At 42.9% G+C, this 14906-nt stretch overlaps 1 protein-coding gene across 1 annotated transcript in view; it reads right to left on the bottom strand.

Annotated features, from left to right (window-relative positions):
* Positions 1 to 465: 465 nt before the first annotated feature.
* Positions 466 to 14906, bottom strand: part of LOC126100493 (gamma-secretase subunit pen-2) — a 33269-nt gene continuing 18828 nt past the window's right edge. The window contains exons 2-3 of the mRNA XM_049911102.1: positions 875 to 979; positions 466 to 791 (exon numbers count right to left, since the gene is read on the bottom strand). Coding sequence (XP_049767059.1) covers positions 652 to 791; positions 875 to 979 — 245 coding nt within the window. The 3' untranslated portion in view covers positions 466 to 651. The remainder of the gene's footprint in view (positions 792 to 874; positions 980 to 14906) is intronic.

The following is a 14906-nucleotide window of genomic DNA, read 5'->3' as shown; positions in this document are numbered from 1 at the left end:
CTGGGTGACAGGAGGGCACAGGAGTGCTTAGAAAGTTTCAGGAAATGAGAGCTTATTTGTCAGTAGCTGAGAGGAGACTGCTTGGGACACTGGTCTGTGAACAAGATCTGTGAGGAATATGTGAGAGAAGAGCTTGGGAGAAGTTATCAAGAGAGGCGTGGAGGCATTCAGTATTGGGGCAGATATGTTTGTCACAGGTGCCTAGGCTGTTGGGAAAAGAATGTGATGTAGCAAGAGTGTCACTTCATTACAGCCATATATTGAATGTTGCCCCTTATAACACAAAAAAATAAAAAAAACTTAAAACTAGTCTTCAAATTTAATCACTGATAGTTTAAATAGTTCCAATAAATTACAAGAATTTGTACAATTTCAAACTTTGAAAATTTATTGTTTTCAATATGACAAACCCTACATCTTTTGTTACATATTTATATATAAAAAAATCAAAGAATGCACTAAAGATTTTGACAGTGATTCTCAAGTTTATTCCAATACTACATTATATTTACAATGCTTCTTTTAAAACAAAGTTTGTCTCCCAATAGGTTCAGTATTATTAAGATAATGAAAAATCACGGGCTCACAGTTTATAGTCTCCTTCTGAGAACATTTGATTAGCACAAACCACAAAGTGCCAGCATACTGCAGTTATGGGACCCCAGTTGGTATAATGAAAGACATGTAATCAGCTGTAGCTCCCCATTCTGCTCTGTGTGTTTGAAACATGACAATCCACGACACCAGAATTATAGTCCAAATAATAGCTCCAATTGCAGATAAAATCACATCTGAAACAACATACAATAGTAAAACACATAATCTTATCCTTCAAACATTCCATAAATAAGATTTGGATGTAAGAAATACATACATTTCTTGATAGGCTTTTGCTCTTCATACTCTGGTCGTTTGAATGCTTCCGGAAAAAACCATATAGCATTTATGCACCACAGAAATGGCAAAAATGCAAAGCCCGCTAAAACAGAGAGAAAACAAATTCCTTATAAAAATGTATCTCAACATCACAGCAGTTTGATGAAAGAGAATTTTGCTAGACACATGTCAGCAAACAAAAATACTTTAGGGCTGGGAAAGGACAGTTTTGTTCACAAAAAAAAAAAAAAAAAAAAAAAAAACAAGACAAATGAGGTATTTTGTTATGCCACACCAACCATACTGGAACATACAGATGGATCACGATTGATTCTTTCACTATGAAATTATGTGTTCGTAGCTACAAAACTTTAAGGCAGATTAATTTTATGTCAGACTAAGACTCAAACATAGAGTCACTCTCTTCCCTAGGAGCTATTTAGCTCTGAAAATTACTAGTCCTTCCTTTTCCTCTTGCCTATTTACTTCTGTACAAGACTTAATATCCACTATTTTATTCTTATGAAATTTACTCAAAAGAAAGCCTGAGGTGGTAGAATTATTCTGCAGTCTATTGCAAATGCTGTTTCTCTAACCTTTCTCAATAGTGTTTCACAAAAAGATCCACCTTCTCTCCAAAAACTACCATCAAACCTATGGAGCATTTCTATAATACTCACACACGATTGAACCAACCAGTAACAAAGCTGGTACGATGCCTCCGAATTGCTTCCATGTCTTCCTTTTGTCTGATGTTGTAGGGACATCAAACACTTCAGACAGGGCAGAACAAGGGTGTACTACACTTTACCAGAACTTGAGGGTCCTGTAACAAATGGCATTAAATATATTGGCCTATAATGTGGCACACCTGTTGTTGAGTCCTATACAGGATACTCTGTGCATTTTCCCACCTGCTTGGGGTGTTCACTCTGTGTGAGGGCTCTCAAAATAATCATGAACTAAGACAGGAGCAATGCAAAGCACTCACTGTAAAACTGTTACTTTTCAACACAAGGGATGTTTATATCTGTCACTGTTTTGTGAGAATGTTTGGTTATCAAATGATGATAATTCTGTACAGTTTTCATGTGTGGGTGATGTTTTTAATTTTACTCAGCTATTTGTTCTGAGATTAGTGGCCACTGTAATCAGTGTAGTTAACAGCTCAGTTCAGTGCCAGCTATCGCCTGTGACACATATCCAGGGTATCAAGTTACGTACTTGGCTTTTCCTGTGTTTTCTTAAGTGTACATATTTGTTTAATTGCTTGTGTGTTTTGGTATTTAAGAAGTTTAGTCTCACTTTTCTGTTAGCTGTAAATGTGAATTCAGGCAGTCTGTACTTCAGTTGTCATTCTTCTGAACAGCCACCTACATAGTTCACTGAGGTATCCGCGTCCCTTTGTTACACACCAAGTTGCTTACCTAGGTTTCTGCCACCTTGTACTGTTTACTCTTCAGTTAGTCTTGCTAGGATGGGTAGGTTGTGTGCCTGCTGTGTGCGGACACAGGAGCAGCTGGCTCCAGTTTGCGGGGAACAGTCGAATGTGGTTTTGGCTGTGATCAGTCGCCTTCAGGACCGTCTTGGGGTGTAGTGGTGGCAGAGATTCTGGAGCGTCGCATGGGACACCTCACGTGTCACTTGTTTCGCCGGAGGGTTCTACTGCTGAGGCACCTTCTATCGCACACAACGTGGTGGACCCGAATGGTGAATGGCGGACGGTAACATGTTTGTGTCGTATGGCCTCTCCTATTCACACTGCTAGTGAACTGGTGACTCTTCCTTCAGCAGCATCTGAGCAGCAACAAGTGGGCAGTAGTTTGCTGATTATTGGGTGCTCCATTGTTAGGACGTTATGGAGCCCTTTAGGAAGATAGCATTCAGGGCTGGAAATAAGGCCAATGTGCACTTGATATGTCTACTGGAGGCCCTCATCCAAGACGTGGAGGCGACCTCACCTGGAGCTGTCAAACATACAGCATACAGGCGCAGTCGTCTGGAAGCTGTGGCTGACATCGGCACCAATGATGCCTGTCGCATGGGTGCTGAGGGCATCCTCAGTTCTTACAAGTGGCTGGCAGAGGTGGTGAAGACAGCTGGCCTTACATGCTGGGTGCAAGCATAGCTCGCAATTTGCAGCACCATTCCCAAAGTTGATGGGGGCCTTTGGTTTTGAGCTGAGTGGAGGGTCTCTCAACCGAGGGCTTCATTGTCTTTGTGACAGTCTTGGCTGCAGATTTATGGACCTCTGTCATTGGGTGGGAATTTGTAAGACTCCCTTTGATAAGTCAGGTGTGTACTACACAAAGGAAGAAGCTACTCGAGTAGCACAGTACTTGTGGAGTGCATATGTTTTCTTTTTTAGGCTGGGTGGTAGTTTGATGTATTCTCACAAATACTTGCCAGTCAATATGCATATAGGGAAATCATATAGTGTTCAGAGTAAAGAAAGTTTGACTGCAAAAATTGTAATAGTAAACTTGCCAGTCAATATGCATATAGGGAAATCATATAGTGTTCAGAGTAAAGAAAGTTTGACTGCAAAAATTGTAATAGTAAACTGTCGAAGTATTCATAACAAAGTTCCAGATTGTATTGTCCTCCAGCAAAGTTCTCATCCTCAAATTATTCATGAGACTGAGAGCTGGCTAAAACACGAAGTAAAAAGGTCTGAGATATTTAGCGTGTCTTGGAGTGTTCATCAGACAGACAGATTAGATACTGTAGGAAGGGGAGTGTTCATTGCAGCTGACAAAAATATTGTCTAGAGAGTTTGAAATTGAGTGTGATAGTGAAGTTATCAGGTCACGCATAACATGTCTAGGTGAAACCAAGTTAACTGTGGGACGTTCTTCGGACCACTCTAGTCCACTGTGACAATTCTAGAGTCATTCAAAGAAAGTTAATAAATCAGTCAAGAGAGCTAGGAGAGTGTTCGTGCTAGAAAGAGCAGATAAGCAGTTTTTAGCATCTCACTTAGACAATGAACTGCAATCATTTAGTTCCAGAATGATGGCCATAGAGGAATTATGGGCAAAGTTTAAATAATTGTAAATCTTGCTCTGGACAAGTATGTGCCTAGTCAGTGGATTAAGGATGGGAAAGACCCACTGTGGTTTAATAACAAAATCTGGAAAATGCTGAGGAAGAAAAGGCTGTTGCACTCTCGGTTCAAAAGAGGATGCGCAAATGACGACAGGCAAAGTTTAGTAGAGATTCGTACGTCTGTGAAAAGATCTGTGCTCAAAGCATAGAACATCTACTGCTGTCCTACCTTGGCTAAAGATCTGGTGGAGAAACTGAAAAAATTCTGGTCCTAAGTAAAATTGCTAAGTGGGTCTAAGGCTTCCGTTCAGTAGTTTGTTGACCAGTCTGGTTTAACAGTAGAAGATAGCAAAAGGAAAGCGAAAGTTTTAAATTCCACATTTAAGAAATTGTTCATGCAGGAGACTCGTAAATAAATCCCCTAGAGACTGAAAAGCTTATCTCCACAAATCAGCATGGCTTTAGAAAACATCGCTTGTGCGAAACTCTTATTTCTCTTTTCTCACATGATATACTGCAAACTATGGATGAAGGACGACAGGCTGATTCCATATTTCTAGATTTCCAAGAAGTATTCAACACAGTACCCCACTGCAAACTGTTAATGAAGGTATGTGCAAATGGAATAGGTTCCCAGATATGTGATTGGCTTGAAGACTTCTTAAGTAGTAGAACATAGTTTGTTGTCCTCGATAGTAATTATTCATCAGAGGCAGGGTGTAATGTCCCCACAGAAAAATACCCTCTACCATGCACCAATTAATCATTGTCAATCAAACCATCCACATTTATTTACTTTGGAAAAGTATCTGATCTGATTTTCTAGTAACATATGCGGCGACAGCTCGTCGACGCCAAAGTATTTTCTAGTACGTTTATTCCTTGGAATAACAGAGATACATGTATGTATTCTCCATGGTTGTTAGACGGGTAACTAGGACAGCTTCGGAAGTATCTGTTGAAAGATTGACGGGTTTCTAAAAGAGACATATTTGCTTTTCTTCACACTAAAGCGAGCTATTAACATTTGTGCCACTAGCGGGTTATTTGAAGAGAAAGAAATTGTAACGGAAAGTAATCAAGACTTGGAACCAAAAGAAATCTGGACATGTAATGGAGATGGATTGAATATACAATTCCCTTCATAAATAAGGTTTGTGACCCCTTTTATTCTGGAGTGAATGAACAAATGAGTTCTTTGTCTGAATCATTGATGATCGCGTTGGCCCTGTAATTAGTGGGGAAGTTTCAGCTGTGTCGAAGAGAGCCTGCAATCACCGAGTCTTTGTTAAATCGTCCAAAAAGGCTTCGTACACGTCTGGAATTCAAAATCTGTCGTAAAAGGAACGAATTGTTCAAACGATCGATTTTCCCAACTGAATGCAGCGCTTAACAATAATAATAAATGTAAAGATCTTTTACAGCAAGCCAGCCGCTGAATACTAAGACGAAGGGCTCCACCAGAGATTCTATTGGGCTGATTTCACATAATGAAATATTATATTTAAAACTGTACATAGATAAAGGAGAGAGAGAGAGAGAGAGAGAGAGAGAGAGAGAGAGAGAGAGAGAGACCGAATGAAATTAGAGAAAATACTCATAAGCCTCCATTAGTTTAAATTTTCGCCTGTCTTATCACGGATCAGCCTAAAGACAAAACGGGAGGCCCTTACTTTACTGTATAGATTTATGTGTGAAAGTGAAGGGATCTTAAAGGCAACAGATACACGTCTATACAGACAAAACATTACACAAAGTTAACGGCAAGCTGCATGCATTCATGATTCAGCATCTATTCTATTCTTACATTAATACAACATCAGGAGTGCCATGGAAGTGTGATACAACCTCTGCTATCTTCTGGATACATTAATGATCTGGCAGACAGGGGGGGCAGCAATCTGCAGTTTTCGCTGATGGTACTGTGTTGTACAGGATGGTGCTAAAGATCAGTCACTGTAGGTTGATGCAAGATGACCTAGACAAAATATCTAGTTGGTTTGATGAATGGCAGTCTGTTCTTAATGTAGAAAAATGTAAGTTAATGTGGACGATAAGAAAAACAAACCCTTATTGTTTGGATACAGCATTAGTAGTGTCCTGCTTGGCACAGTCAAGTCGTTTAAATATCTGGCCATAATGTAGTGAAGTGATATGAATTGGAACAAGCATGTGAGCACTGTGGTAGGGAAGGCAAATGGCTGACTTCAGTTTATTGGGAGAATTTTACGAAATTTACGAAACAGTGGTTCAACTTTAAAGGAGACCGCATATAGGATGCTAGTGCAATCTATTCTTGAGTACCTAGATTTGTTACCAGGAGATTCCATCTGCATGCAAGTGTTACGGATATGCTTCGGGGGCTAAACTGAGAATCTGTGTAGGGAAGAAAACATTCATTTTGAAGAACCCTATTAAGAAAATTTAGACATCCAGCATTTGAGGCTGACTGCAGAACAATCCTACTGCCCCCAACATACATTTCGCATAGGGACCATGTAAAAAAGATATGAGAAATCAGGGCTCATATAGAGGCATACAGACAAAATTTTCCCTCACACTATTTGCAAGTGGATCATGAAAGGAAAGAACTAGTTGTGGTACAGGGTACCCTCTGCCACGCACTGTACAGTGGCTTGCAGTGTACGTATGTAGATGTAGATTGCACTTAGTCTCAAGGACAACTAAAAAGGTTTCCATTTTTGGGCATAATTCTCAGCTTATAAATTTATTCTAAAGACAGAGTTTACTTATTTATCAAAAAATAAGCTTAGTGCATTTTGGTAACATCTACTTCAAGTCCGATGAACATTCTGTTTAAATTGAATATTCATGAATAGGCAAAAAGCTTTAATTTTTTTAATTCTAAACTCAAGGTATAAAAAGGCGTTTCCATTTGTTTAGATCCAAAATCCAAGCACAGTGTGCCATTTTCATTTGGGAAGAAGCAATTATACGCACACACACACACTACCTGATCAAAAGTACATGGACACCAATATGCAACTCGAAATTGGCCGCTAGAAGTCACAAGTGGCAGACCCCACTAGTATAAAAGGAGTCGGGGAGTATCGAGTTGTCATTAGAGAAGCAGTAACAGCAGAATGGTTGGTTGGTTGGTTTGTTTAAAAGAGGGGGGAAGGGACCAAACTACAAGGTCATCAGTCCCTTGTTCTGAAGGAAACAATGCCACAAGGATAAGAATAAGACACTTGAGACAACACAAAACAGAATGAAAGGAAAAACGATAACAATGACTGAAGGGCAACAAAACACTTAAATGGAAAAAAAGGGGACAACAAAACCACAAAGAGACAAGGAGCAGTTAGAGGAGGTTAAAACAAGAAATCATGTTACCATTGCTGGCTGACCATGAGGATAAAAAGGAAAAGTCAGCCACTCTGCAACACAATAAAACCCCCACACTGAAAGCACTAAGGTGGAGGACACACAGGAACAAAGGACATGTGCTAAAACTTTGAGCAAATGATAAAACTCACCCTCACGAATAAAACGTAAAACTAAAGCTGCTGTTGAGGCATTGTCATCCAACACTGAAGGTAGGGTGCTGGGAAAGTTAAAAGTCTGCCGCAGAGCGGCTAAAAGTGGGCAATCCAGTAAGAGATGGACAACCGTCATTTGTGAGCCACAGCGACACCGAGATGGGTCCTTGTGACAGAGGAGGTAACCATGCATCAGCCACGTATGGCCAATGCGGAGCCGACAGAGAACCACAGAGTCACTGTGAGAAGCGTGCATGGAGGTCTTCCACACATTCGTAGTTTCCTTAATGGCATGCACCTTGTTGTGCATACTGAGGTTATGCCATTCCGTCTCCCAAAGCCGCAAAACCTTGCGGCATAATACCGAACACAGGTCAGTTTCAGAGAAGCCAATCTCCATAAGCGGTTTCTGCGTAGCCTGTCTGACCAGCCCGTCAACAAGTTCGTTGCCTGGGATTCAGATGTGACCTGAGGTCCAAACAAACACCACTGAATGACTGGACTTTTCCATGGCACAGATGGACTCCTGGATTGTCGCTACTGAAGGATGATGAGGGTAGCACTGGGTGATATCTTGTAGGCTGCTCAAGGAGTCAGTACACAGGAGAAATGACTCGACTGGGCATGAGTGGATGTGCTCAAGAGTAGAAGATATGGCCGCCAGCTCTGCAGTGAAAACACTGCAGCCATCTGGCAAGGAGTGCTGTTCTATCTGTCCTCCATGAACATATGCAATGCCAACATGACCATCAGCCATCGAGCCACCATGGACCCGGTACATGTTGAGCATCGAGTGGAAGTGACAGATGTGATTACTCTGCTATTCAAAATAAAGTGCCTGGCAGAGGGTTCAATGAACCATCTTCAAACTGTGCCTCTACTGTTCCACTCTCGAATGGCACGTGGGAAAAACGAGCACAAAGTTTTCTGTGTGAGCCATGATTTCCCTATTTTATCGTGATGATCATTTCTCCCTATGTAGGTGGGTGCCAACAGAACATTTTTGCAAGCAGAGGAGAAAACTGGTGATTGAAATTTCATGAGAAGATCCCGTCGCAACGAAAAACACCTTTGTTTTAATGATTGCCGCTCCAATTCATGTATCATGTCTGTGGCACTATCTCCCTTACTTCACAATAATACAAAACAAGGTGCCCTTCTTTGTACTTTTCCAACATCATCCGTCAGTCCCATCTGAAGTGGATCCCACACCGCACAGCAATACTCCAGAATGGGGCAGACAAGCATGGTGCAAGCAGTCTCTTTAGTAGACCTGTTGCACCTTCCAAGTGTTCTGCCAGTGAATCATAGTCTTTGGTTGGCTCTACCCACAACATTATCTATGTGATCATTCCAATTTAGGGTATTTGTAATTGTAATTCCTAAGTATTTAGTTGAATTTACAGCCTTCAGATTTGTGTGACTTATCACGTAATCAAAATGTAGCGGATTTCTTTTAGTACTAATGTGAATAACTTCACACTTTTCTTTATTCATGGTCAATTGCCACTTTTTGCACCATACAGACATCTTATCTAAATCATTTTGCAATTTGTTTTGGTCATCCGATGACTTTACAAGATGGTAAATGACAGCATCATCTGCAAACAATCTAAGATGGCTACTGAGATTTGTCTCCTATGTCATTAATATAGTTCAGGAACAATAGAGGGCCTATAACACTTCCTTGGGGAACACCGGATATTATTTCTGTTTTACTCAATGACTTTCCATCTATTACCACGAACTGTAACCTTCCTGACAGAAAATCACTGATCCAGTTGCACAACTGAGGCGTATTCCATAGGCATGCAGTTGGGTTAGAAGACGTTTGTGAGGAACAGTGTCGAAAGCCTACTGGAAATCTAAAAATATGGAATCAATTTCACATCCCCTGGTGGAAGCACTCATTACTTCACAAGTATAAAGAGCTATTTGTGTTTCGCAAGAATGATATTTTCTGAATCCACGCTGGGTATGTGTTAATAAATCGATTTCTTTGAGGTACTTCACAATGTTCAAATACGGTTTATGTTCCAAAACCATACTGCAAATCGACGTTAGTGATATGGGCCTGTAATCCAGCGGATTACTGCTACTTCCCTTTTTGTGTCTTGGTGTGACTCGTTAGGTATGGTCTTTCCGTGAGCGAGTGGTTGTATATAATTGCTAAATATGGAGCTACTGTATCAGCATACTCTGAGAGGAACCTGACTGGTATACAATCTGGATCAGAAGCCTTGCTTTTATTAAGTGTTTTAAGCTGCTTTGCAACAGTGAGGATATCTATTTCTCTGTTTCTCATCTTGGCAGTTGTTCCTGATTGGAATTCAGTAATATTTACTTTGTCTTCTTTGGTGAAGCAGTTTCAGAAAATTATGTTTAATAACTCTGCTTTAGTGGCACAATCATCAATGACTTCACCATTCTTATCATGCAGTGAAGGTATTGATTGCGTCTTGCCATTGGTATGCCCGAATCTCTCTGGGTTTCCTGCCAGATTTCGAGACAGAGTTTCATTGTGGAAATTATTGAGAGCATCTAGCAGTGAAGTACGCGCTATATTTTGAACTTATGCAAAACTTTGCCAGTCTTGGGAATTTTGCGTTCTTTTAAATTTGGCATACTTTTTTTGCTGCTTCTGCAACAGCAATGTGGCCCATTTTGTGTACCTTGGGGGGATCAGTACCATCACTTATTAAGTTATTTGGTATATAGAGTGTAGCCACGTATGGAAGTGGAACATGGACGATAAATAGTTTGGACAAGAAGAGAATAGAAGCTTTTGAAATGTGGTGCTACAGAAGAATGCTGAAGATTAGATGGGTAGATTACATAACTAATGAGGAGGTGCTGAATAGGATTGGGGAGAAGAGAAGTTTGTGGCACAACTTGACTAGAAGAAGGGATCGGTTGGTAGGACATGTTCTGAGGCAACAAGGGATCACCAATTTAGTATTGGAGGGCAGCGTGGAGGGTAAAAATCGTAGAGGGAGACCAAGAGATGAATACCCCAAGCAGATTCAGAAGGATGTAGGTTGCAGTAGGTACTGGGAGATGATGAAGCTTGCACAGGATAGATTAGCATGGAGAGCTGCATCAAACCAGTCTCAGGATTGAAGACCTCAACAACAACAACAACAACAACAACAACAACATATCTCACAACTGCTGTCGCAGCGTTAACTGAGTCCTTAGGGCCACGTGAAAGGTCCAGGCAAAGCCGCAGCCAAGTTGTACACCGCGGAGATGTACGTGAATGAACCACAAGTATAGGCGGTAAAGGCAAGGACTCCAGTTCTGAGAGAAGGGATCGTACATGAACTGCAATTTTAAGCCCTGATCTGGGCCGCCGATGCGGGAGATGAACCGCCGTGGGTGGGAAAAGGAGACGGTATTTCGGATGTGCAGGAGGACTACAAACATGTGCAACATAACTGGAGAGCAATTATGCATGCCTAACTTGCAATGGAGGGACTGCGGCCTCCAAAAGGAAGCTGGTCACTGGACTCATCCTAAAACCTCCTGTCACTAGGCGAACGCCACAATGGTGCACTGGGTCGAGTAAACGCAATGCTGAGGGTGCCGACGAACCACAATACAGACTCCTATAGTCGAGGTGGGATTCAACAACGGCTCTGTAGAGCTGCAGCAGCATAGAGTGATCTGCACCCCAGTTGGTGTTGCTCAGGCAGCGGAGGGCACTGAGGTGCTGCCAGCACTTCCGCTTAAGCTGACAAAGGTGAGGAAGCCAAGTCAATTGGGCGTCGAAAACCAGTCCTAAGAATCGACATGTATCTCCTACAGTGAGTGGATCATCATTAAAATAAAGTTCTGGTTCCAGATGTACGGTATGACGCCGACAGAAGTGCATAACACACGAATTTGCGGCTGAAAACTGGAAACTGTGGGCTAGAGCCCGTGACTGTGCCTTGTGGATGGCTCCCTGTAGGCGCCGCTCAGCAGCACCAGTATTGGTGGAGCAGTATGAAATGCAGAAGTCGTCTGCATACAGAGATGGTAAGGCGGACAGCCCTACAGCTGCTGCTTGACCATTAATGGCCACTAAAAATAGAGATACACTCAATATGGAGCCCTGTGGGACCTCATTCTCCTGGATATGGGGCGAACTATGGGAGGCACCAACTTGGACATGGAAAGTACGAAGCAACAGGAAATTTTGGATAAAAATCGGGAGTGGGCCTCTGACACCCCACTTGCATAATGTGGCAAGGATACGAAGTTGCTGGGTCCTGTCATACGCTTTTCGTAAATCAAGAAGACGGCAACCATGTGTTGGCATCTGGAAAATGCTGTTCAGATGGCAGACTTGAGGGAAACAAGATTATCAGTGGTAGAGCGACCCTGGCAGAAGCTGTTCTGACATGGAGCCAGTAGGCCACATGACTCTAGGACCCAATCCAACCCAACTGCCTACACACCACACATTCCAGCACCTCACAAAGAATGATGGTGAGGCTGATGGGCCGATAGCTATCCACATTGTGGGTTTTCACCAGGTTTAAGCACTGGAGTGATAGCGTTCTCCCACCACTGCGATGGAAAGACGCCATCTGGTTGAAGATGACGAGGAGATGTCGCTTGTAGTCAGATGACAGATGTTTAATCATCTGACTGTGGATCTGATCAGACCCAGGAGCTGTGTTGGGTCAATGTGCAAGGGCACTGAGGACCTCCCACTCTGTAAATGGGGCATTTTAGGTTTGACTGTGGCATGTATTGATCGAGAGGACTTTCCTTTCCATCCGCCATTTGAGGGTGCAAAAGGCTGGGGGGTAGTTCTCCAATGTAGACACTCGAGCATAGTGCTCACAAAAGTGCTCTGCAATCACATTTGCATTGGTAGACAACACACCACAGATGTTAATGCCAGGGACACCGGTTGGGGTCTGGTACCCAAAATGATGTCCGAGCTTCATCCAGACTTGGGAAGGTAACGTATGGCATCCAATGGTCGAAATGTATCTCTCCCAACAGTCCTGTTTCTGTCTTTTGATAAGCTGGCAAACGCGGGCACGGGACCACTTAAAGGCTATGAGATGCTCCAGGGAAGGGTGCCACTTATGCTGCTGCAGAGCTCGCTGGCACTCCTTAATTGCCTCAGCGACTTAGCAACTTTAGTTAACCACCAAGGGACCGCCTTTTGCCAGGGGCACCCTAAAGAGCAAGGGATCATGTTTAATGATTGTTGTAGTCTCCTGCTCAGCCATCACATCAATGTTCCTATGTGGGGGAGAGTCAATGGTGACAGCAGAGGTGAAAGTTTCCCAATCCCTTGTTTAAAGCCCATCTGGGCACGTATCTGTGTGCCTGATGCCGGGACAGTGACAAGGAGATGGGAAAGTGGTCACTACAACACAGGTCGTCATGTGCTCTCCAGTGCATAGATGGGAGAAGTCCTGGGCTGGCCAAGTAAATACCACGAGCCACGCTGAAATGTGTGGCGGCCCCAGTATTTAAGAGGCAGAGGTCAAACTGAGTCAGTAAGGTTTCGACATCTCTGCCTCGGCTAGTAAGCACGGTGTCACCCCACAAGGGGTTATGGGCGTTAAAATCTCCCAAAAGTAGGAAAGGTTTAGGGAGTTGATCAATCAGTGCACTTAATACATTCAGGGGTACTGCACCATCTGGAGGAAGATATACAGTGCAGACAGTTATTTCCCGATTGTCCTTATTCTGACAGCCACAGCTTCAAGAGGGGTTTGAAGGGGCACAAGTTCACTACAGAATGAGTTCAGGACATAAACGCAAGCTTGACCTGGCACTTGATTATAGTCACTACGGTTCCTGTAACATCCCATATAGCTGTGGAGAGCAGGGGACCACATTGCTGGGAACCAGATTTCCTGGAGGGCAATGCAGAAAGCAGGTGTAAAGCTTACAAGTTGCCGTAGCTCAGCCAGGTAGTGGAAAAAAAATGCCGTAATTCCACTGGAGGAGGACATCATGAGACTGGGAAGGCATTGAACATTCAATGAGGCAGTTTACACCTCAGGGTCACCTGCTGCCACTGACTTATTGCCTGAGCAGTCTGTATCCATTGTGTCTGAGGGTTTGGCAAGATCTAGGTCCTCAGCATTCGCCACAATCTCCACCTCATCCGCAGACACAGGGCTTGTAGGTGGCAGTGGCATGTGTGCCACTGCAAATTTCCTTGGTCTTAGGGGTCTTCTTTTTTACTTTTCTCGCTGCCCCTTGGGTTTCTCTGACTGGGGCTGATTCAGTCTCCAGGACTGAGGAGGATTATGAAGCCCTACAACCAGCTGCTTTTGGGCACTTCATCCACTGGCAGGCACAATCTTTCCCACTAGCAGAAAACTGGGAAGGGAGTGACCAACGGATCCCTTCCTGGAGAGAAGCTGAAGAAGACTGATGCCTCTCCGGCTGGGAGAGAGGGGCAGTGCTCCTGAGGTAGGTGGTGTGGGAGCAACAAGAAAGGGGTTGGGGGGAGGGCGGGGGAATCGCCCCGCCCCCCACCACCACCACCAAGGGGGTAGGTGTAGCCTTCTGGCTCTGAGAGCCAACTGGAATTCGCAGAACTAATGGGGCTACAACTGTTCTCATAGCGACGGCATAGGAGCTGGTCATAGCCACAGGATGTAGGCGCTCATATTTTCACTTAGCCTTAGTGTAGGTGAGTTGGTCCAGGGTCTACTATTCCATGGTTTTCCTCTCTTTCTGTAAAATCCTGCAGTCTGGCGAGCAAGGTGAATGATGCTCTCTGCAGTTGACACAGATGGGAGGTGAGGCACATGGAGTATTGGGATGTGATGGATGTCCACTATCTCGACATGTGACGCTGGAAGTACAGCAGGAAGACATAGGGCCGAACTTCCAGCACTCAAAGCACTGCATCAGGGGAGGGATATATGGTTTGACATCACAGCGGTAGACCATCCAACTTGACCTTCTCGGGTAAGGTTATAACAGTACAGCTTCCCCCAAGAATCATATGAAATGTCTGATACCATCTTTTTTCTATATGCATCCGGATAGTTATCAGACAATTCAGTGCTTTCTAAGGCCTTGTAGGTGTGTCTTCATATATATCATTCTGTCCAAATTGCTAAAACACTTGCTGTTCATTGTGAAAGCATATAGAATATTCTGGAAGGACGCGCGTTGTTGTGATTGTCAATAGATTGTTGTTATTAATAAAATTATGTACATACGGTAAATTAAATATATAATCAAGAAATTGAAGTAATAAATATGCAGCAACAGATAATAAGAGGCTATGCAAATGTTGGCATAAATAACTAACGCTTCTAATTACCATAACTGCAATTGAGTAACGAGTAAACACAGAAAACCTCATTATCTTGAGAAACAGCTTAAAAGTTATTACCAAGCAATGTATTTTCATTTGTTATCTATTTTTATGTCTTCCTCTGTAAGTAATATTCTTTGTAATTACATTTCTAATTAACCCTGCAACTGTTTACATCATACAACTTT

The sequence above is a fragment of the Schistocerca cancellata genome, chromosome 9 (assembly GCF_023864275.1).
Source record: "Schistocerca cancellata isolate TAMUIC-IGC-003103 chromosome 9, iqSchCanc2.1, whole genome shotgun sequence".
NCBI lineage: Eukaryota > Metazoa > Arthropoda > Insecta > Orthoptera > Acrididae > Schistocerca > Schistocerca cancellata.
The sequence above is the reverse complement of the archived record's forward strand: the minus strand, read 5'-3'. Positions and strand labels throughout refer to the sequence as shown.